This window comes from Dermacentor variabilis, chromosome 2 (assembly GCF_050947875.1).
Source record: "Dermacentor variabilis isolate Ectoservices chromosome 2, ASM5094787v1, whole genome shotgun sequence".
Lineage (NCBI taxonomy): Eukaryota > Metazoa > Arthropoda > Arachnida > Ixodida > Ixodidae > Dermacentor > Dermacentor variabilis.
The window spans coordinates 240,362,756-240,387,712 of record NC_134569.1 but is presented as its reverse complement, the minus strand read 5'-3'; the positions used below and the strand labels follow the sequence as shown (position 1 = coordinate 240,387,712).

The 24,957-nt window shown below is 45.1% G+C and overlaps 1 protein-coding gene and 1 pseudogene across 2 annotated transcripts in view; one reads left to right on the top strand and one right to left on the bottom strand.

Annotated features, from left to right (window-relative positions):
* Positions 1–24,957, top strand: part of LOC142573178 (alkaline phosphatase-like) — a 192,742-nt gene that overhangs the window by 72,137 nt on the left and 95,648 nt on the right. Inside the window, exon 1 of one of the 2 annotated variants that reach the window (XM_075682749.1) lies at positions 19,895–20,107. The exons of the other annotated variant lie outside the window; for it this stretch is intronic. Within the exon in view, the coding sequence (XP_075538864.1) occupies positions 20,005–20,107 (103 nt within the window). The 5' untranslated portion in view covers positions 19,895–20,004. Of the gene's footprint in view, positions 1–19,894; positions 20,108–24,957 lie in introns of those variants that run through there. 2 annotated transcript variants of the gene reach the window in all.
* Positions 13,418–13,526, bottom strand: LOC142573489 (5S ribosomal RNA; annotated as a pseudogene).

Here is a 24,957-nt window from a genome sequence, read left to right as displayed (position 1 = left end):
CTTGAGAAGAGACAACTTCATCCGTACCCCTTGCAGCTGCACCAAATTTTGGAGCCCCGCGATTTCCAAAATCGAAAGGACTTTGCAAATTGGTTTACAATCAAGACGGAAGAGGACCCAGGCTTGTGAACAAAATAGTATGAACCGATGAACCTACCTTCTCACGTAATGCCCAAGTGAACATCCACAACGCTCACTAGTAGGGTGACAAAAACCCTCACTGGATTTTGAAGACACATCACCAATATCATTGGTCGGTTAATGTGTGCTGTGTAATTTACGGTGGCACTATCATTCGCCCCGTATTTTTTGATAACACGCTTACAGGCGATAGATGCGTCGACAACATCCGTGCTGGGGCGCTTGAGAAATTTCTTTGCGAAATTCCGTGAGCAAAGCCTGCAAATGGCTGCATGAAGTATTTCCGCAGCACTGGATTGGACGGCATGGGCCCATTGCTCGGCCCATGCCGGGCCTCCAGATTTAACTGCTCTCGATTTCTTTCTCTGGGGCTACGTCATATATCAGGTATACCGGACACCAACCACAACATCAGGGGAAAAATAAGACAAGTCCGCAATTTCCATCCCTGGTACCATGATCAAGAACGCCTCGGAAAATGTTTCTATGTAATGTCTTATCTGCATTGACGCAGATGTTGATCTCTTCGAAGAGGCATTATAATCAACGGGCGCTTTTTGTATTGAAGGTCACTGGAAAATCATTCCGGCCCTAACGCCGCCTCCCCGCTCATCCTCATTACACTCCGTCGGCAGCCCTTTTGCCCATTACGAGCATCAAAAAATAAAGTTATGTTCTTGTTCTCTTTCGTCTCCTGACCCGCTTTATCGCTTCGGCGCCGCTCGGCCAGCAGCACGCATTTGCGCCGCCATGCGATAAAAGCCGCATGCCCAGATACGTACAGCACACATAACCCCCTGTCGCGGGCCAGTCTCGCTGCAGCCGACCTTGTTCATCCATCGCGCGCTTGACAGCAGCACAATAACAGTGCACAAATCACCCCGTCACGTGCTATTTTTTTTCAGACTTCGCGGGCTTTCTTTGGAACGTGGAAGAAAGGACCACGTGAGATATATCATGTTGGAAACAACTTGAGAGGTTACTCAAGGTGCTTTACAAGTTTGCGTATCACACTTGGGGTCTGCAGCTAATACTTAAAACGTTGATTATGCATTAAACCTTATGCATCAAAACTAATACGTTAGTTAAGGGTAAAATAAAGAATAGCCTGAGTAAAGGTAGGCCGGTGCCAACATTATGCATTAGATTCAACTCGCATCCGGAGTGCCTTTCATTTTTGAAACTTTGGCTCACTTTATGTGGGACAACCTATATATATAACGCACTGAGAAGATGGACCAAATAGCCCATTTCGCGATTATGCCGAATTTTATAGAATTCTGTCATCTTTATTGACGCGATAAGGAACGCAAGCAAAATCATAGTTTTTCTAAATGAAGGATGAAATGAGAAACGTGCTAGAAATACACTGAATATATTACCGTTTTATTTAATGCTAGAAATCACATGACAGTGGCTCCAGTTCACTCCGAACCTCATAAAACAAAGTTATGCAGATGCAACCCACATGTTGTAACCTGAGAAGCAAAGCCGTCGTGATGCGTTTAAATAAATAAATAAATAAATAAATGCTACACAACCGACTATATAAGAATAATAATAACCTTTATTTTTTTCCATCAACGTGATGGGGGAGGTAAGGGAAGAAAAAGCTGAAACAGACAGCTTGACTAGGTCCCCCCCCCCCCCCCAAAGCAAGAAAGAAAACATTCCATAAAGGCAGACAGTTCAGCTATCGACAAGAAATAAAAACACTTTTGATTGTACAAAAATAATACCTATAACTACAAGCGTCTTTGTGGCGTATAAATATGCACATTCCCAAACATGGGAACATGTAACTGTAGTAATGACATTACGTTTTTAGGACACTGCTAGAAGACATATGTAAACATCATACACACAACAACGGCTTATTAACATCTGCATAATGGTATATCACGAACATTCATCACTAGATTTCACAATGAAGAAAGAAAGAGTTCAGGAAGCACGTCAGAAGACAAACAAATTTGATATACATACCAATTATACAAACGAGAACAATGTTCAGGGAAGTACAACTGAGGCAGAAAAGAACAATTTTAATTGCTGTATGTTCTAGTTGTATAGCGTGTCTGACAAAAATTTATAATTCTGGCAGTTTTCTTTTCATCATTTGCTGTCCATAGGTAGTTCTACACGTCTCTACGTTCCAAAGTTCCCTACTACGTGTATTGTATAAAGGAGCTTTCTTTGACAGAGAAGCTAAAGCTGAGAGAAAGTTTGTTTTCTTGCACACCCTATTTATATGTTAAACACACACGGTATGGATACATGTGAGTAATTTTCATAATTTCCAACTTTTCAAACAAAGGCAGAGATGGATGATCTCGAGGAACACCGAGAACATGTCGCAATATTCTTTCTTGCATTGTGTGAGGCTTGGACTGAACGCAGGAAGACTCGCATAGTAGGGTAACGGTTTAATGTGGGTTAAGGTTACATTTAACACACCGACTGATCACTCCAGCGGCAATGGCTTGACTGACTCGCCCATCGCGGGCAAACAGCAAAAACAAGCGAGGCTCCCGGAAACGGAAGCAGGACAAGGTAGGTGACGATGTCGCTGCGGCTACTTGTTGCGCCGGTCACGTTGCGCCATCTGTAGCAGCCCACACCAACTGGGCCAAGCACCGTCACGTCACTCACAATTGTAAGAATTTTACGTAAATTTGTAACAGCCGTAGTGCCCCAAACTAAATGTGCATAATCAATGTGAGAGTGAAATAATGTATTGTAAAGAATAACCTTGACCTCTCTATTAATGTACGTAGCTCCTACGACACTTGAAATCTTAGAAACAACTTGTTCCACGTGGTTTTCCCACGTTAAGTTCTCGTTGAACACAAGGCCAAGAGTTTTGAATGCGCGGAGTATTTCTATTTTGGAATCGCCTAACAAAACATCTGTATTTATAAAAACGCTCTTATTCCTCGGACGGAAAAGTATGGCTTTCGTCTTGGCCGTGTTTATTTTCTAACGCATTAGCACTTGACCACTCATTCAAACGCTATAGTGAGCTATTTGCTTCAGAAATTAAGTCATTCGGACATGCAGCTGAGAAAAGCATAGTCGTGTCATCGGCATAAATGATATGTTTAACGTTCGGATTAATACATATAATGTTATTCAAATAGATATTAAATAAAAGTGGTCCAAGGATACTTCCCTGAGGTACTCCTGATGTTATTGTTTTTTAACCGGAAGAGAAACCATTGAGGTAGACATACTGTTGTCGATTTTCTAAATAAGATGCTAAAAGTGCAGTGCATTACCACGGATCCCCTATATATCTTACTTTTTGAGTAAGATCGAATGTTTAAGAAAATCAAACGCTTTTGTGAAGTCTACAAAAACACCCAAGGCTACTTGTTTTTTCAAAGGCGTTTAAAATAAATTTTTTGTGCTCCAGCAAAGCCTGTTCCGTCGACCTGTGTTTACGGAAGCCAAATTGTGACTGGGAAAGTATACCGTATTTATAGCAGAAATTCATTATTTTGGCGTAAATTACTTTTTCCAGCCCTTTAGAAAAAACAGGGAGTATGGACACGGGTCTGTAGTTTCTGATGTCAGTCTTATCGCCTTTTTTTTTATAGAGCACAGTCACCCTAGCAACCTGCAACTGTTTTGGAAACACTCCCTGTAAAAAACACAGATTAAATATGTGCGTTATGCACGGTGAAAGTAGTTCTCTTACATGTTTGACAGGTGCAACTTTTATACCGTCTGCGTCGCTGCATTTATTGTTATTTAGTCCTCGGAACGCCGAAATAACATCAGGCTCTGTTATAGGACTAAAAAAAAGGGGATTCCTGGTTTTTAGTTCTGATATAATCGAGTGCTCCTTCAGTCGGACGTTCTACATTAATATGAACAAAGTATTTGTTAAATTCATCCCCTAAACGAGCGCATGTGATCTCTTCATTGTTACGCTCAATCTTTGTAACAAAGCTAAAGTTATTGTGGCGATTTACAACTGTATTTAGTTTTTCCCATATTTCGTTTGTCTTTCCTGCAGAACTCTGAAAGAAATTGCAAATGTAGTCATTTCTGGCAGCTCTGATCTCCTTCGTTAATTTATTGCCGAATACTTTAAACGTCTTTATTATATCTGGATTGCGTGTAGCCATGAATTTTGCATACAATTTATCTCTAATGTCAATCTGTCTGAGAAGTTCTTTTGTAATCCATGGCTTACGTATCCTCTTTGGCTTTGAAAAGACTTTTTTGGGAAAACATTTATTGTAGACATCTAAGGACAGACTCAGAAAGATATTAAATGCACTTTCCACATCTGTTTCGTTCAGCACAATACGCCAATCTACACCAGAAATTTGTAATTTGAAAATGTCCATATTCGTTAACGAAAAGTCCTGAAAGTATTGCTGTGTGGGTTTCGTTTTACGCATATGTTAGTCTAAACACATATATATACCGAAGTGATCCCTTATATGTGTGTACATAATTCCGGCCTTCATATTAGATGCATGCAAGTTGGTTACAAACATATCAAGCAACGAAGATGTGGGCGTAATTCTGGTAGGCTTAATAATTCCTTTCATACATCCATAGGCTCTAATTGCTCAAATTCCCGTTTAGCGTGCAGATCTCCAAGCATATTAATGTTAAAATCTCCGCCGATGATTACAGATTGTTTACTTTTGCAAATGAAAATAAGCTAAGAATCTAGAAATACCAAAAAGTTTTGCACATTTCCGCTCGGAGGCCGGTATACTAGGCTTAAAGGTTGTTTGTCGACCGTCAAACATAAAATTTTATAGTCTTCATGCACGCAAGAAAAATTCGGCACTTGGTCACAGACAAGATGTTCCTTCACCATCACTGCCACACCTCCTCCACGAGAGGTAGTTCGGTTCACCAAATAGGTGTTGTAGGAGGGTAAGCATAATGCATTAGCTTCTTCTGTGTACCAGGTCTCCGTAAGCATAATGATGTCAAAAGCAAAATCAAGGTTGCTGAACAAAATTTCGAACTGAGCGCATTTTTTCTTAGCTGACTGCATTGAGGTGAAACAGCTTAAGTGAACTGGCATATTCCAGACCACAAACATCTTTAAATTCGGATGGTGTAATGTAATCTTTGTATGAAGCCATAATAGGGAAAAGAAAAAAAAGAAACTTAAGTCTATTTAATCTTGGCTAAGTCCTCCTTGCATTTTACATGATCTACTGTTGTTCCATCTTTCTGGCGGACAAAAACTTTGCCGTTCCGATGCCAGGCGTATTTGAAATCGTGCCCTTTGGCCCATTGCCTGGTTACCTCAAGCAATACCCTGCTGTGTTTGGTCAAATTTTCCTGAATGTAGCAGCTCATTTTTGACTGGTTGAGTTCTGTTTTCTTTCGTAAAAACTGAGCCTTCAAATCCTGTCTTGTAAAATGTGCTATGATACCTGGTATCTTATCTTTAGGTGCTGGAAGTCTGTCGCTTTGCACAATGTTGTATTTAGTTATTTCTGGAATGTGAAGCTCCGCTGCCACTTCATTGATTTTTGACAATAAGTCTTCGTTTTCACTGACGGGTATGCCACGGAACTCGAGATTTAGTTTTCTGCTTTGCCATTCAAGGTTGTTTAGATATTGAGTTATCTGTCGTTTTTCAGTTGCGCGGTCTTGAAATTCATTTGATTCGACTCGTTTTTTTTTTAGCTGCGATATTTCTTTGTCATGATTGCGCATGTGTACCATAACTTCGTCATATTTGTCTGACATCACTTCCACTGCGTGCTCAATTTTTTCTGCTGTGTCCTTTAGTCTCATGAGGCTTTCTAGTTTTGCATGAATACCTTGAAGCACAATCGCTATGTCTGCATCTTGTTCTTTTATTGTTTTGTTGCTTTGGCTACCTCTCGGCTGAGCTATCTTACATGTTTGGCAAAGCCAACCCTTCCGCCATGCTTCGCTTTTTGATTTGTAAGTTGTTTCAGCTACCCCTGAGCAGTTACCGAAATGGTACATGAAGGAACATTCTCCGCAAACCAGCCCCTTTTCACAACTTACCTTACAACCCGGACATGCATCGTCGTCTGAAAGTGGCATGTTTGCAAGGAAAACACACCCACATAAAAAGAAAAGCAGGAATACTACAATGGCAGCAGCAGTGGCGACAAGAACAAGACGCAACTAAGTACAACCTACAGAAAACTGGTTCCAACTAACCTGCAATTTGCAGAACAGAGGTTTAGCGCTTGTCGACACGCCGCTACTACTGCCAAGAATGGTAGGACATCGCCTCCGGTGCTCTTCTTATACTCGGTAGCGTCCAATGCTGGGCGTCGCTTCTGTCGGTGCTGGCTTAACACGTGTCCCGGTTGAACATGACGATAGTGCAGCAGATAGCAGGCTTTTCCCAGTCCGATGATGCCGTCATTGGAAATCGGCGGTTTGCTCTGGTGTTCCGTAGTGTTTCAACGATGATCCGTAGATGCCTGAAATTTGCAGAACAGAGGTTTAGCGTTCGTCGACACGCCGCTACTGCTGCCAAGAATGGTAGGACATCGCCTCCGGTGCTCTTCTTATACTCGGTAGCGTCCAATGCTGGGCGTCGCTTCTGTCGGTGCTGGCTTAACACGTGTCCCGGTTGAACATGACGATAGTGCAGCAGATAGCAGGCTTTTCCCAGTCCGATGATGCCGTCATTGGAAATCGGCAGTTTGCTCTGGTGTTCCGTAGTGCTTCAACGATGCTCCGTAGATGCCTGCAATTTGCAGTACAGAGGTTTAGCGCTTGTCGACACGCCGCTACTGCTGCCAAGAATGCCAAGAATTATGCACAGAGTTTTGCATTATAGCGATTACCTGCCTGCCGGTGAAGACGCCAAGACGCAGAGACCCCTAGCACGTGACCCACGTGACAGCGCAGTATACTGTCTCGGGATTGGCCAATTTTCGCGTGACATAGTGCCCAGGGTCGGCGCAACGACTACAGTGGGCCGATCCGGGATATAGAGCAACAGGAAACTCCACTTTACATGACGAAGGAGCGACAACGAAGAAGCGCCAAACCATAGGAAGTTAGCTATAAATGTTTGCTTTATTAAAGGAATTGGGCTCTTTATGACATGTGTTTGTTGCAATGAGAATATATAGGTATCATTGGCTTTATCATAAATTCCGTCAAGAACAAGCCCATCAACCAGAACAGTTGTATGGGCTGTAAAGATCGTATTGCTGTCCTACGTGTGAACTATTCAGCAAGACGACAGCAATATCAATTCAAATGGGTCCTGACGTTTCAGTCGAAATGCGCTGCAGAAGCAATCGTCACCGACATCAGCAGAGGCGCTTATGGGAACAGCGATTGAAGCGCGACTAGGTGAGGAGAGAACAAGCATGGTTAAAGAATGTCCATTTTTAATTAAAAGACAACACAACTTGAATTTAGTCATAGAAAATAACATTTCTAACTAATTATATATAGGTGTGGTAGGGAAAGAAAATAATTCTGTCACTTTATAGTTAAAAATGAATACCTCTACTTAAGCGCCCGCTAATAAAGGGCGTTGACACCGGTGTCACTTTCAATCCATTGCCGCTCTTGTGTTAAGCAGAAGGGCGTGATCGTAACGGTGGTGGTGGTGGTGGTGGTGAAGCAGGCGGGGTTAGCCTGGCATACATGCCGGCAATTGTTCCGCCTGATCCTCCTTCGAGTTGAGATCAGGGGTGTGTCACCAGGCGTCGATGAGCCCCGTGTCTCGCAGGAAGGCTATCAGCAGTCGTTGCGCTCTCTTCCTGAATGCCGCGGGCCCTCCGGGGAAAACAACGTCTTCAAAGGTCCTGTGCGTGAGACCGCTTTTTTGTAGGTTGTCGACCATCGCTTTTCTTTCTGTGTCAAACTGCGAGCATAGCCAAATGAAATGTTCGATGTCGCCAATGTCACCACAGAAAACACAGAGTGGGCAAGCGCGAAGCCCAGTCTTGAATAAGCAAGCTGGGGTGTACGCGGAGTCGGTTCTGATGCGGTATAAAAGCGTCGCTTGTTCGCGTGTAAATCCATGAGTCACACAGGATTCGTGTGGATTCTTGTGCATCTCTCTAAACTGAAGGCGGATTGCACCCTTAGGGCTTCGAGAAGCTTTTGGAGCTTTCACTTTTGGGACACATGTCAGCGCTAGGCGTGCAAGGGCGTCAGCTTCCTCGTTTCCATCAATTCCTGCGTGTGATGGAATCCACTGAAACCTTATGTGAAATCCTTTGCTCGTTAGGCCGTCGATCAGTGCCAGAGACTGCCTTGTAAATTTCTCTAGAGGTAGGCCCCGATGTAATCTCTGTAATGCTGACTTGCAATCCGTCAGCACCACGACATCTCATGCAGAAAAGGCCCGTAGTTTCCGCAAAGCCGCGGCGATTGCGGCGCTTTCTACTATTGTAGAGGAAACTATGCGATCCAGTCGGCCAGACCATGACACATCAAGGGATAGTATGCAGAATGCCGCTGCACAGCTATCTGTTCGTGCGCACACCGAACCGTCTGTGTACACTTGTAGATGGCTTCGAAACACAGTGCTCAAGTGGTCCAGCACAATAAACTTTGCTTCGGCAGTTGAAATGGTGCGTTTCGTCGGTAGGGTGGGGTACAGTGAGGCTGCAGGTAACGTCCGGAAAAGACCATGGCGGGTCAAGGCGACTTCGTTTCATCATCATCATCATCAGCCTGGTTACGCCCACTGCAGGGCAAAGGTCTCTCCCATACTTCTCCAACAACCCCGGTCATGTACTAATTGTGGCCATGCCGTCCCTGCATACTTCTTAATCTCAACCGCCACCTAACTTTCTGCCGCCCCCTGCTACGCTTCCCTTCCCTTGGGATCCAGTCCGTAACCCTTAATGACCATCGGTTATCTTCCCTCCTCATTACATGTCCTGCCCATGCCCATTTCTTTTTCTTGATTTCAACTAAGATGTCATTAACTCGCGTTTGTTCCCTCACCCAATCTGCTCTTTTCTTATCCTTTAACGTTACACATATCATTCTTCTTTCCATAGCTCGTTGTGTCGTCCTCAATTTGAGTAGAACCCTTTTCGTAAGCCTCCAGGTTTCTGCCCCGTAGGTGAGTACTGGTAAGACACAGCTATTATATACTTTTCTCTTTAGGGATAACGGCAACCTGCTGTTCATGATTTGGGAATGCCTGCCAAACGCACTCCAGCCCATTCTTATTCTTCTGATTATTTCCGTCTCATGATCCGGATCCGCCGTCACTACCTGCCCTAAGTAGATGTATTCCCTTACGACTTCCAGTGCCTCGCTGCCTATTGTAAATTGCTGTTCTCTCCTGAGACTGTTAAGCATTACTTTAGTTTTCTGCATATTAATTTTTAGACCCACTCTTCTGCTTTGCCTCTCCAGGTCAGTGAGCATGCATTGCAATTGGTCCCCTGAGTTACTAAGCAAGGCAATATCATCAGCGAATCGCAAGTTACTAAGGTATTCTCCATTAACTTTTATCCCCAATTCTTCCCAATCCAGGTCTCTGAATACCTCCTGTAAACACGCTGTGAATAGCATTGGAGATATCGTGTCTCCCTGCCTGACGCCTTTCTTTATTGGGATTTTGTTGCTTGCTTTATGGAGGACTACGGTGGATGTGGAGCCACTATAGATATCTTCCAGTATTTTTACATATGGCTCATCTACACCCTGATTCCGTAATGCCTCCATGACTGCTGAGGTTTAGACTGAATCAAACGCTTTCTCGTAATCAATGAAAGCTATATATAACGGTTGCTTATATTCTGCACATTTCTCTATCACTTGATTGATAGTGTGAATATGGTCTATTGTTGAGTAGCCTTAACGGAATCCTGCCTGGTCCTTTGGTTGACAGAAGTCTAAGGTGTTCCTGATTCTATTTGCAATTACCTTAGTAAATACTTTGTAGGCAACAGACAGTAAGCTGATCGGTCTATAATTTTTCAAGTCTTTGGCGTCCCCTTTCTTATGGATTAGGATTATGTTAGCGTTCTTCCAAGATTCCGGTACGCTCGAGGTCATGAGGCATTGCGTATACAGGGTGGCCAGTTTCTCTAGAACAATCTGTCCACCATCCTTCAACAAATCTGCTGTTACCTGATCCTCCCCAGCTGCCTTCCCCCTTTGCATATCTCCTAAGGCTTTCTTTACTTCTTCCGGTGTTACCTTCGGGATTTCGAATTCCTCTAGACTATTTTCTCTTCCATTATCGTCGTGGGTGCCACTGGTACTGTATAAATCTCTATAGAACTCCTCAGCCACTTGAACTATCTCATCCATATTAGTAATGATATTGCCGGCTTTGTCTCTTAACGCATACATCTGATTCTTGCCAATTCCTAGTTTCTTCTTCACTGTTTTTAGGCTTCCTCCGTTCCTGAGAGCATGTTCAATTCTATCCATATTATACTTCCTTATGTCAGCTGTCTTACGCTTGTTGATTAACTTCGAAAGTTCTGCTAGTTCTATTCTAGCTGTAGGGTTAGATGCTTTCATACATTGGCGTTTCTTGATCAGATCTATTCCTAGTGCCTATGCCATATTCCCCCACTGCCTTGTCTCCAGCCTGCTTCTTGCCTACCTTGGCATTAAAGTCGCCCATTAGTATAGTGTATTTAGTTTTGACTCTACCCACCACAGATTCCACGTTTTCATAGAAGCTTTCGACTTCCTGGTCATCATGACTGGATGTAGGGGCGTAGACCTGTACAATCTTCATTTTGTACCTCTTATTAAGTTTCACAACAAGACCTGCCACCCTATCGTTAATGCTATAGAATTCCTGTATGTTACCAGCTATATTCTTATTAACCAGAAATCCGACTCCTAGTTCTCTTCTATCCGCTAAGCCCCGGTAGCACAGGACGTGCCCACTCTTTAGCACTGTATATGCTTCTTTTGGCCTCCTAACTTCACTGAGCCCTATTATATCCCATTCACTGCCCTCTTATTCCTGCAATAGCACTGCTAGACTCGCCTCACTAGATAACGTTCTAGCGTTAAACGTTGCCAGGTTCATATTCCAATGGCGGCCTGTCCGAAGCCAGTGATTTTTAGCACCCTCTGCTGCGTCGCAGGTCTGACCGCCGCCGTGGTCAGTTCCTTCGCAGCTGCTGGGGACTGAGGGCCGGGGTTTGATTGTTGTGTTCATAGGAGGTTGTGGCCAAGTACTGCACCAGGGTGACCAATCCTGCTCTGGTGAGGGAGTGCGGTACCGGTTCTGGTCACCGGGATCAGGCCACACTCCAGGCCTGTTTGTGCAATTTTATCAACACGCGGATTGTTTTTTTTAATCCGGTGGAAAATTGCCGGCACCGGGATTTGAACCACGGACCTCTTGCAGGCGAGGCGGGTGTTCTACCTCTACGCCACCGCTGCACCTTCGCTGCACCTGCGACTTCGTTTAGGCCAGTCCAATCCTAAAAATCAGAAGGTGTTCAGCGCCGCATGGAAATGTGAGCGAGTTCTTGCTTTTAGCCGCCGTAGAAGCGCCATGCCTGCGCGTGACTCACCCAGCCTTAATAGCTGCGTCAGCAAGGCCTGAGATGCCAAGAGGCGGAGTGGAAGAGACTCTGCCTCATTAGTGACTTTCTTGTTTGAAGCAGCCGTTGGAACTCCCATCGCCAAGCGAAATCCCTTTCTGTGCACTGCCTCCAAGCGCTCCAATTGACTCGATGACGGTGATATCAGAGGGAGCTGATAGAGAATACGGCTTGTTATCAGTGCAGCGTTCAAATTAAGCATGGATATAGGATTGTTTCGCCAACGTACACCTGCCAATCGACGAAGTGCGTTGATTCTTCGCACTGATGCAGCTACAACACTTTCGACCGCACCACGCCATAGTAGCTTTTTGTCGATGGTGACGCCCAGGAATCGAACATGAGTTGCACGAAGAATTGAATGCCCTCTGATATTCAGCGTCAGGCGTGTTGACTTGCGTCTCACTCCCGGGGAAAGCATGAAGGCTGATTTTTCTGCTGATAAAGATAGGCCAAGCGTCGATAAGTGGCGATCGATAGTAGAGATTGCGGCCTGGGCTATCCAGGCCAAACGTTTGTGTTGGTACCTCGAGATCCAAATGCAGATGTCATCTGCGTAGATGGACATTTTAACTGCCGCCCGACCTACTTTCAGGGCATCTGGAAGGCTGGCCATGGCAACGTTAAAAAGCAAGGGGGATAGGACACTTCCTTGTGGGACGCCGAGGGAAATTCGTCGCTTGTAACTCGTTATACTTCCGAGCTTAACTTGGACACATCGGTCACTGAGAAAGTCATGGACGAAACGAAGAGCATTTCCCGAGACGCCCATGGCTCGGAGTCCGTTGATGATGCCTGTATGAAGCACACAGTCGTATGCCTTGGCAACGTCCATAAAGATGACGAGTGTGTAAAGGCCGTCTACGCGATGGTGCTCGATGTGGCTTAGTAGATCCAAGACACTGTCCTGGGCACTCAACCGTGAACGAAATCCGCTCATACATGATGGCAGTCTATTTCCTTGCTCAAGATACCATGTTAACCTCGTACATATTAGTCTTTCCACCAACTTTGATACGCATGATGTTAGCGATACTTGCCAATATGAGGTGAGGTTTGCAGGATCCTTTCCGGACTTGAGCACTGGCACCACCCATGCTGTCTTCCACGCTTCTGGGATCTCTCCTGTGCTCCAGACGTGCTACGTCGAGTACCAGCCCGGCGACCGTGTTGGGGTTTCGACACCGATATGCCGACGAGGACGAGGTGAGGAATTATTGCGACGCTATTTCGGACCCTACAAGATCATCTGACGTATTGGCGCACTGGACTATGAGGTCGTGCCCGACGGCATTTCCATTCACAGCGGCGCCACGCACCATCTGAGGTGGTCCACTTGGTGCGTCTTAAGCCCTTTTACGCACGCTTATGAACTTCCGTATTTTGTTGTTTCTCTGCTACGGGTGTTCTTGTTTATTACTTTTGTTTGTTTGCAGCATCGGGTCGATGCCTTATAAAAGGGGGCTATTGACATGTGTACTTGTTTATCTTTATCGGGCGACCACATTTCACCGCCTAAGAAATGTTATCGCACAGCGCAGGATGCGCCCGCATGTAGCGGTAGTTTCTGGAATGTCAAATTAAATTATAGGGTTTAACGTGCCAAAACCACCTTCTGATTATGAGGCACGCCGTAGTGGAAGACTGGAAATTTCGACCACCTGGAATTCTATAACGTGCAGCTAAATCTATGCCCACGGGTGTTTTCGTATTTCGTCCCCATCCAAATGCGGAAAGAAGGGTGCCATCAGCACTCGGTGGTCTCCCTCCCAAGTACTGACCGAGCCCAATGCTGCTTAGCTTCGGGGATCGGACGAGAACCGGCGTATTCAGCATGGTATGGCTGATGGCATCTGGAATGTTATCGATGGTTCCATCCGATGCGTGTCACCGAACCTTGTGTAATCTGATTCCATGTATGCGCGAGGCGAATAGTGTAGAACATTGTGGAAGACACGCGGGTCCTAGCGATTATTCTGGAGCATTCGACGAATGATGTATAAAATCCGAAGCGCTTGACCCGCTGATCAGATTATCGACGATCGCGAGTGTGTTCGCCGCTATCTTTGTTCTTTCAGTGTAGCCTGTATTTGAGGGCACAAGTTCGCCGAACAAAACGCTAGTTTCGGTAATCGCAGTTTTGCTGCCTTCTTGACCGTCACTAGAACTTGGCAATATGTTTAGAATTACATCAACATTGCTATTATTCTTCCTGGTTCCTTGCTTGCTGCCGACAAAGATGACGATGATCTTTCCATCTCACTCAATAAAATAGCGAGCAGTGTTAGAGTAAATTTAGATAAATAGAAATCATCTAGACATCACATATGAGTAATATGTCAAAAGAAAGAGGATTCATGCATCCTTTATTAAAAATTGGAAAATGAGTGGGAAGGAACAGTAAACAGCAAAGACAACGTATATTCCTATGCCAGTCGAGATGAGTTAGGCAGTAAAAGTAGGGGAACCGAAATACTGAACCAGACGTAGACCCCGCCTCTTGAAATAACCGAAAATTCTAACGAAAATGACACCTACCCATCATACAACAGGATTGTAACGCAAGAACCGCCTGTCACTGCAGGAGATGTCATCATTCTCTTGAATGTTTCAGTTACCACTCAGCCAAATACTGAATGCTGTAGTTTTGAATGCCTGTATTCATCACGAATTATTGTGTATATTTTTGCGTCAATAATATACTTGCGTTGCGGGCGCCTCAGAAAGCAAAAGCAAAGCCCTTCCTTGTTAGTTGATGAAGTCATGTTACATACTTAACAAGTAAAAACAGCTCCATAACAAACACTATTTCCCACTAAATTGCTAATTTTGCTACCAGAAGCTCATGCGGGCTTGCGCAAAAATTAGGTTGAGTCTTCGCTGCAAACGTTTTTGTTTTCGGAAGCTCCATGTTATAGCATATACATTTCGTGACTACATCTGGTTTAGCTCCCGTAAAGGCACCGCATAGATTATAAAGTACACTATCGTCGCGTTTCAAAGAATAAAGTGCCACTCACAAAACTTTCACAGTGTATTTACAGTGTGAAAAGGTTGTCTGGCACGAAAAATCAACCAAATGTAACTGCTAGATTTTTCTTGGGCCTTAATGGGTTACTGCGAAGAATTATTTGCGAAGTTCGTTCGCTTCGAGTTTGTCTGTCTATCTATCAAGCATCCTACGCTGGTAGGGCTCGCGATGCCTGCCAACTTGAGTAGCCGGAAATGAGCTCGTGTGCGCGTTACTGGCGTGGTCGCGGCATGCTCGTCATTCTAGCTTCGTCATCAGACTGTCGCCTCAGATTCTCGCGTGCGCTGAGCCAGCTGGAGTGCGTAAGAAGATCCGGGCATTACGTTTGATGAACACCGCGTGGTCGTTGCCTCCGTACCGACAGCGATTCAAAAGTAAGTTTCTCACCCCGTGCACGCCCACCGGCTTTTGGGAAAAAACCTCTTGGAAGAGCGCATCTTCGTCGAGAAATGCGTCAACTCTGACATTGCGTTCCTCGGAGGTTTACTTGAGCAGTCGAGGATGGCGTACGGCTGGGATTCTACGTACTTGGCGAAGAGGAAGGAGGACATCTTCGCGTTGATCGAGCAGCTAGGCAAGCTCACGTTCTTTGTGACGCTCGGGGTGTCCGAGCTCCTCAGTGAGCGTCTCCTCGAAGTCACAGAGAGAGTCCAAGAGCCGGTAGAGGCGCGGCGGGGTCGATGCCATATCCACTTGTCTGCAAAATGTTTCGCAGAACTTCGACACTGACACTAATTCCCCGATTCAGGAATTCCTCTTAACTTGAAGCTCATGCTTGACCTGATATAAATGATGCCTATCGCGAACATGCCGAAGGAAACTTAGCGTCTTGCGCATGTTCACATCAGGCGTCATATAAACGAATTGTGGCCCTGAAAAAAGTTGAACACTGTTTTAAATCGCAGTAACTCGTCCCCAAAAACAAATAAAATTAACATCGGTGAAGTCGAGATATACGGTCGCGCCCTGGCAAATTTATTTAGTAACTATTTTGTACAGTGTGGTGATTATTTTCCAGTGTTGAATTTTCAAGATTCATGCCCCCTAGTAACCAATCTACATTCTTTCTTGAGGCCGTTAGCGAAGAACAAGTTCGGTCTGTTTTTATGTCTCTTCAAAACAGCTCTATTTGTGACGTTGAAGGTATGCAAATTCGACCTCTTAAACATATTATGGATCTTATCGCACCGATTCTCACCTATATGTTTAACCGTTGTTTCTCAAGTGCCGTTTTCCCACAAAGAATGGAGGAGGCTAAGGTTACGGTATTGTTCAAGAAAGGTGATCAAAATGACATCAAGAATTATCGCCCTAACTCAGTGTTGCCAATATTTTTAAAGGGCTTAGAAAAAAATTATTCATGAGCACCTTTAGTTTTTTTTTTTCAGAAATATGACCTTTTAACTCCAGCTCAATTTGGGTTTAGAAAGCATAGGTCTACGGAACTAGCCTTGATAGAACAAGAAGAGTTTATTTTATCACAGTTTTCAAGTAAGGTGGTTGTACTGGGCCTGTACATTTATTTCACGAAAGCATTTGACTGCATTATTCATTCCATTTTACTCAAAAAACTTGAATTGTATGGAGTGCGTGGCCATTGCTGGAATCTCATAAAATGTGACCTTTACTATCGGCGGCAGTATGTTCAAATAGGTGAGCACTGTTCCGACCAAAAACCGATTGCAAGAGGAGTGCCTCAAGGCAGCATTCTGGGACCTTTTCTTTTTAATATCTATATAAATGATCTGGTAAATACATGCGGTGAAGCCAAATATATATTGTACGCCGACGATGCCAGCATATTTTTTTCCGCTACAGATTGTGAGCAAATCAGCTGCATAGCAAATTCCGCTCTTGTAAACTTCTGGAATGGTCTGTAGCAAATCAGTTAGTGGTTAACACCAACAAAACTAAGGCTGTGCTATTTAGACCGAAATCAAAACAGGTAAATATGAACGTAGATCTTATCTACGGCACCAGAAAAATAGAAATATTAAGTAGTATTAAAATTCTTGGGGTCGCGTTTTCCCAAAATATGCTATGGGATATTCATGTAGATTCTGTATGCATGTAGGTTGTAGATTCTGTTTGTTCAAGTGTCGTTTGTATTTTATCCAGATGTAGGTCGATATTACCTTTCAGCATAAAAAAGCTAATATATTATTCTCTTTTTTACTCTCACCTCTCTTACTGCTTTTTAGTATGGGGATCTACCACAGTAACTAACTTAACAAAGGTGTACATCCTACAAAAAAAGATAATTAGACTTCTTTTTGATGTCCCCTACAATTCTCATACACATACCGTGTTCATTAAAGCAGATATAATGCCCGTCTGGAAATTGTTTAGCTATAGTCTAATTGTTGCCTTTAAGTGCGAATTAAAAGAAAATCGAAATTTCTTTCGTAACCTAGCCAAGCTAGAAATAAAGCCTACATCCTATACTATACGTCAGTCTGAATACTGGAAGGTGGTCACTCACCGTGCTAACTATACTATGGGTACACTATCGTATATTTTGCCTAAACTTCTTAATAATCTGAATAAATGTGGAATTGATTTAGGTCGCACTACAGTTCGCGAACTGCGCCACGTGATATGCCATGTCCTTGAAGAATTTTAATATTTGATTTCTTTGTGATATGTTAAATCGAATCAATTTTGCGCTTGTCTTTTGTTAGATTCCTGTATGTTTCATGTATGCTCCTGTACTGCCTTGTAGAGGGGACCGTGGGCTCTAGTCAAGCTGTTCAGCAGCTTTTACCCACGGCCCCTCCATCGTTCTGATGGAAATAAAGCTTATTATTATTATTATTATTATTATTATTATTATAAATCAAGTTGAATTTCTGAATGCGGGGGTTAGTGCGATCTCCAAAATTCTTTCTTATTTCATTTAAATACAGGTGTAAGGAACGAGCCTCTCCGCGCTAGTCACACAGCTCATAGTAACGCACTTGTCTCGCAATGAGAGCACGCGGTGCGATTTCTTCCGCCCCCCTATCCTTCGGTGTGCCGCGCTCGTATATTATTTAGTATACCTTCAGCTAGGAATTAATTCAGCTTGGAATCCTTCATTTATTCAGTTCAGGACACACGTTGCAAATACTAAATTCAAGTCGAGAAGCAGTGAAGTTACATTTTCTAAGCAGAAAATATAAAGACTAGCGCTACTTTCAAGATAATCGGCTTTAAGAAGAAGTTTAAGGCTATTAGCGCAGCTCAGGACGAGCAAAAAAGGAAAGAGGTAGGGGTAATCAAAGGGAGCGGAAAACAGGGTGAGCGCTGTTAATAGGTCTACGTATACCCCTACCTCTTTCCTTTTTTGCTTGTCCTGAGCTGCGCTAATAGCCTTAAACAGTTATGAAATACCAGCTCGCCCAAACTGCCACGCTTAAGAAGAAGCTTCCGGAGCTTTTGTCTTAATAAATGGGAGGAGATAAGTAAGTTGTCTCGGCATCTCCTGTAACAGTTTTGATGAGGTTTGTTGCAATAAATATCAACAAAATCAGTTACGGTATTATATATATTGTAAACACCAGATAGTATGACATATAAAGCCTACGTGACTGATGAAACTCACATCGCTCTCAAATATACCACTAATGTACGAGCAAAACTTTTTAAAGATCCTGATAAAGATTTTAACAACTTTACGGAAGCTGGAATAAAAAAATTGGAGGACGCTTAAGCTTCGCCTTCAAGAGTGGAACGCGACAACGTTCCCGTCGACCCGCCAAGGGGTGTAAGACAATGGGCTACGGGGCAGCCATCACTTACGAGGCGCCCCGCATCGGACGCGGCGAGCGTCGAGCAACGCAGCGTTCGGCGCAGCAACGAAACGTGCGCCTGAGCAAGCGGAACGAACCAAAGAACTCGGTGTCTCGGAGGGGGAAATGATGCACGCCAGCCAAACGTCGTGATCGGCACGGGCCGAGAGATAGACAGATAGTGATCTAAAGAAAGGAAGGACGCTTGATCCTGCAACCCGTGAGGGAGCAAGGCGAAGCGTCGTCAGGGGAGAGAGAGTCCCGGCCGCGACTCGCCTCGCACCGGTCCTCGCACAGCCCCAATGCGCGCGTGGCGCGCCATCTGTCGGGGCAGCGCCGTACATGAAGAGGAGGGGGTCTTCTGTGTTTGCCGCAAGATGGCTCTGCGTGTGCGGAAAGCGCAGAAGAAATGTAGCGGAAACGCACTTCGCTACTCGTGTAATTGCGACTTCTGTAAGTTACGTGTTCATAATTACCGATATACACCGCAGCATAACTTTCCACGGCTCGTTTCCAAGGCAACACCGCATTCACTAGAGGCGCGTTTGTACCGCTTTGAAGTATCGAACTCGTGGCTGAGTGGTAGCGTGTCCGTCTCACACTGCGAAGACCCTGGTTCGATTCCCACCCAGCTGATCTTGGAAGTTGCTTTTTATTGATGAAGCACCTGCCGTGATTTATCGCTCACGGCCAACGCCGCGGACGCCGACACCGACGACACCGGCTTTTCTGCGACACCAGCTCCTTAACGCTGTCGCGTTGATACATCAAGTTCTTCTGCTTTATATGCTCCTACAAGTGCACTTTGTATTCTGCGACACATGCTTATTTGGTGCATGTACGGATATGTAAAGTTGACGCCTTCAGTATTTTTCATGACCAATTTCTGCAAAACTTTCTCAAGTGTAACATAGTTTGTTGAAGTTCGTCCAGCATTTATCTCGTGAAAGCATTTCTGCGGTTCACATGCATATGGATGGGAAAATCGAAGTCGGCCCTGAGCTGAAGCTTCCTTTTCTTCGAATTGCGCTGCGGGCAACACTGGCACTCCTGCTAACAGTCACAAAACTGTGTGTCAACAGTTCGGGCTCATCTTAGATACCGTGTAATGGAGCCCCCTCAAAACGGAACTGTGGTGCCCTTATTTCATCCGGGCGTCTAGCTCGGAGTCCGCATCCGTCGCGCCATCGACGCTTCTTCGGCTCGGGTCTCACTTTTGCTGACGAGCGCGGCTGCACCGCAGCGTTCCTCAGCTGGGTGGCTGGCGCAAGTGAAGAGCGAACATTCGAGCCCTAAAACAAACGCTTGCCGGCGCGGCCGCTATCGCGGAAAGGCCCACGGCAGATACACGTGTCGCAACCGCTGCCAGCGCCCTCTCCGCGAGAACCTCCTCGCCCGCAACTCCCGAGGGCCGCACGCCGCACTCGGCCGGCACTCGCGAGCCGCGTGCGCTTCTGACCGGCAGGCGGTTGAGTCGCGCGTCGACGGAAGCACGAAGCAGCCTCGGGCGAGTCGAACAGGCAGGACCATGTCGCGCGCAGCGCTGCTGTTGGTGTACGCCGCCGTCTGCTGGGCGCACGAGGTCACCACGACGGACCACTCTTTCCGCAACCCAAACGCGGCTGTCGAAGGTGAGTGCCGTCACGAGGCACCTGCCGCGCCTCCACTTCGATTCCGGCTGGCGCGGCAGCCGCGCTTTCGCAGTGCCACACATAATCGGCCCCGCTCGAAGCTCCGCAATCTTTCTTTAGGGTCGCGTTTATCACTTCTAGTGCTTGTCACTAGAGAGCGAAACCAATCTTGGGCGGCTATTTTGTAGCGATGTCTTATGCCTTATTCTATGCTAGTCTTATCATCCACCACACACGGCCGCCTGATCCCGTTGATAATGTGGGCAGACCGTCGCTGTGCCACTGGCCAAGCGCGAAAAGTCTGAAAACGCATAGAATCGGAAAAGGCATCGCTACAAAATACCGGCCTTGGCGTCGCGTGTTTTGAGAATGTAGCGGCTCTTACAGGACCGTATGGACAACCATGCATTACATATTCGAAACAGAACAGCGCGGTTTTCACGAGGACAAGCAGGGAGAAACGACACGGACGAGCGTTGTGACAGCGCTCGTACGTCTTGTTTCTCCCTGCTTGTCCCTTGAAAACCGCGCTGTTCTGTTTCCAATATGTCTTACCTACTCGCCCAAACGTCTCTTAACATGCATTACAAGAGCGCGCCACTTGGCGATTCCGGGTTCGCTGTTTGATAGACTGATCCGGCTGGATTCGATATTCCGAAGTTCACCACAGGTTCTATATTTCTGGCGTTATGGACCAGCGTTAGATTGCTGGAAACGTATTCGGCACTCTCTGGAACTTCCCAGCAGGATCGAGAAAAAAATATTTCGCATAGCATAACGCATTTGCAAACATTGAACGCGGTATTAAACGTTTTCGCCGAGAACATTACGTAGTGATTCATGCCACGAAAATATGAGCAGGTTCCCACATAACAATACGTCTACCAGAGCCGATATTTTTTACCGCTTCTTCAGAGGTAATTTAACACGGTTGTTTGATCCTGCGTCAAGCCCTGCGCAAGGACACTTCTTAGTTGCGAGACAGCGCCGATGCAAAGAGTGGAACTTCTCCAAGAAGTTTCCGTTGCGCACTTTCATACAGTATGATTGACACTTCCAATATGATGCTGCAATACAAAAAGCTTCCCCCTTGAGCTGACTTCATTTCAAAATGGAAGAAAACATTTGGCGTTAAGAAGTGTGAAATCTCCGTGGCGGTATGTTGAGCCACAACAGCACTGAAGAACGCTTTGTGTAAACGTATTATGTGTGAATTAACCGATCACAACTGAAATATTTGTATGCTGAAATATCGATCATATGGCGGCTTGGGAAGCATTCGTCCCTGCTCGAAGTGTTCCGTCGTCGTTTTTCAGCTGCTTCTGCGTCACTGACATTCACGTGTAATCTCGTGTTTCACCCATAATACAACGGATAACTTCCGAGGAAAAAATAACGGCAGCTACTTTTCGGCACAACAAGAAATGCAACTGCAAAGTACATAGTAATATCAAAAGCTCTTTACGATAGTTGTTCGATAATATTGTTGCTGCTTGATTGCCCACTGACAGCAAGTCTGCCCGTTAGAAAGGGAGCGTGAGCGTGTTGGCATGGAGTTGACGTTTACAAGTTGATTAGATCAAAAGATAAGGTTTATCTATAGGTAAACCTCCAGGTCATTTTTGTGATACAAGAACGTGGTCATCACTGTCTCTGAGTTGCCTCAGGAAATCAAATTGTTGCGTTTATGTTCAGAGACACGATAGAAAGAGAACCAAAGTTCTCTAGCTACATACATCACAATAATTTTAGTTCATATCGTTTTGCGGATCATTAGCACGAAGCGACCGGACACAACATCCAGTATGAAGTAACAGGCGACACGCCACACTGTCAACTACTTTTTATGCGTTGCATATTGCAATCACTCAGTTCAGCCCTTGGGCGCGGCCGGGCAGCCACCATTGACCTTTAGCGCAACCACGTGACGTGACGTCACGACAGCCGGAGGCAAAGCTGGGCCCCAACTCGCGCGGTCGCGCGCGGCCGCAGCCACCGCCTGACTCCCGCTCCTCCCGCTAGGGGCGCTGCGCCGGCAAGTGACGTCACGGAGGAAAAGCTGGGCCCCAACTGGCGCGGTCGCGAGCGGCCGCAGCCACCACCTGACGCGCAATATGCAACGCATTCTTGGCTTAACCAAGCTTAGCTTGGCCATCTTTTTTATTGACCTATGCCTGGCCGGTAATGCATTTCATATTTCCTGGCGTCATGCACTAGACATTGTAGTGAAAGACAAGTACAGTGCACAACAGTAGCTTAAAAGAGAAAACATTCTATGACAATCTTCAATGATGCAAGATCACAAGTGCGTCCAGATAACCAGGCGATTACAGTCCACGCTGATCATCGAGAGAAAGATTCGCGATAATTTTTAATGTAGCAGTCTTTACACAATATTTTTAGGCATCGGTAAATCACCCGGATGTTTAGCGTAGAGAAGCAATGAATTCTTGGTTTGTACATTTATTGGAGTAATGTTTCGGAAAAATGCACAGCCAGCTAATGCGGCGCTGTGGGGTAAGTCTAGCTGAATTATGTACATGTGAGCATTCGGTATCGGCAAACATCAGGGAAAGGGACAATAAAAAGAAACTCGGGTTCATTTACTACTGATGCCATTTACTTCTTCATATGAGCGCTTAAGTTTACTGTTCGCGTTTTATCGTGGCTATAGTGTGTTGATTTTCACAAAGCAAAGCTCGTACTTCTATAGAAAGTGCAGGTAAATCTGTGTCCTGGCTGTTCTTTCGCAAAGGCTTGTTCTCGTGCCCACGCTTACAAAGGCATCGTATCCGTGTATGATTGTGACACTGTACAGAAAGCATGACAGCAACTGAGAATCTCTATGCTTGCGTGAGTAACTAGCAGAAAAAACCAACAGAAGGCGAAAGAAGGATAGCTTTAGAGAAAGATTGATTTGTCGTAATAGGTATTGCAAAGAGACATGCATGACGGCCAGGAAACACTTGCGGCGATTCGTTTCAAAGTGACGCGTCGATCCCGCGACGTGCGGCCAGCGTACACGAGCGGGTTGATGTAGTGGTACTAATAACACGGTCCACAGTTGGGTCTCGGCAGGCCGCTGTGTTGAAGTAGCGTGTAACTGTGTGTAGTCGCCCGCACAGCAGGACACAATAATATTTTATCACCGAAAACCCTCTACAAAGCAAACAGGCCCTCTACCACTATGGCGCGTAAATGAGACCATAAGGCCCCACTCTCAGTAACACAAGTTAAACACGTAAGCTTTTTAATGCCTGAATAAATGTCAGTTGTTTATTTGGTTGACATTTCTGTAAACTAAATATCTTCAACACGGACCACACGTTTCACGCACTATACTATGGCTGCGTCCGCGATACAGCCTAAACGAGTGTTTTAGGTTTAAGCTAGTCTTGTGGGCATGTCATAAGATCCTGTACGCACTATTTAACGAACTATTCTTCTGGTGCCATTTGCATTTTTCTGGGGGGGGAGGGGTCGCAGCTAATACTCTCAAACCTGAGAAGTAGCAACCTCACAATAGCTCTCCGCGATCTTTGCCAATGTTAAGATACTTCAGAACAAAATTTATAGAGGCCAGACTTATGGGGCAGATGGTGCACTGTACTCTCCGCCAATATGCGACGTGAGCAATGAGCGCAAAACGCTCAAGGGTATACTGACATAACAGGAAGGTCAAATCGCGTCATAACGTTAGGTCGCATCGCGTTTGGACTGAGAAGACTGTGAACGAAAAGGGCCAGAGCAATGCATTGTACTTGTGCCAGCAGTTGAGCTCCTTTTATTCGTGCTCGTCAGAAACATCTAACCAATAGCCATTCTCGATGTCGGACGTAATGTCTGTGCATGTATCGTTATGAGACGCCATTTTAGGGAAGGCAAACAGGAACGTTTATGCAACCTGGCATGAAGGTTGTCCTGTTATCAAATTCATCTCGAGGATTTAATAGTACACAACGCTTGAAAGAGGGGGCTTTTCTTTGGTGACAGTGGCGGATCCATTGTATAGGCAGAAAGTCGCCGATATACCAAGGACATCTGGGCGCAGTGTTCGAGATTTTATTGCTTTTGGTAAGGTGCATGTTTGTGCTTTATAAGTATTGTACAAACATTCTTTTGCCAATACACACACGCAGAATATAGTTCTGTACGTGTGTTGCTTACACTGTTTAATACATTTGGCGAAATAAAATACGTATTTGCAATCTTTATGTTGATAGGTCCCCAATATTAAGGCCTATGTCAAGCATGTCATACAGGACTGGCTACAACCAAAAGTGTTGGAATAATGAGATGTTTGTATGGAATGAAATACAAATATTCGAGAAAAATTATCAATGAACATCGAAACAAATATCGAAAATTGCCACGTTTCTAAAGCAACAAGATAAGGTGAAGTTAAAGCGGAGTTCGTTTGGTAAAAAAAAAAGTCACTCTTATATACTATCCCTTATGCGTGTACTGTTTACAGTTAGCTGGGCAACTGGACAGCTTGCAAATGATCAACTCTTCCGAATTATCTATGGTGGTATGTCTAATAATGTAATAAAATAAAGGGATAGAAATCATCCACGATAGCTGTCTAGGTATGCCATTAGCCAAAACACCTCCGGAATGAGGCATCTTATGCAGACGGCATCCATTCTCGCGCTTCCGTTCGGACACGCTGCGCCTTCTGGCCCTTGAAATCCGCGCATACAGAGTAGCACATTCCCACGTGAACGGCCCACCTTTTAGACTGCATTGCCTTCGGGGTCGGCGCACATTGTTAGACTCTGCTATCTCCGGGATCGACCTACATTTTTGGTAGTATAGGTGGATAGCTAGATAGCCGGACAGAGAATTGG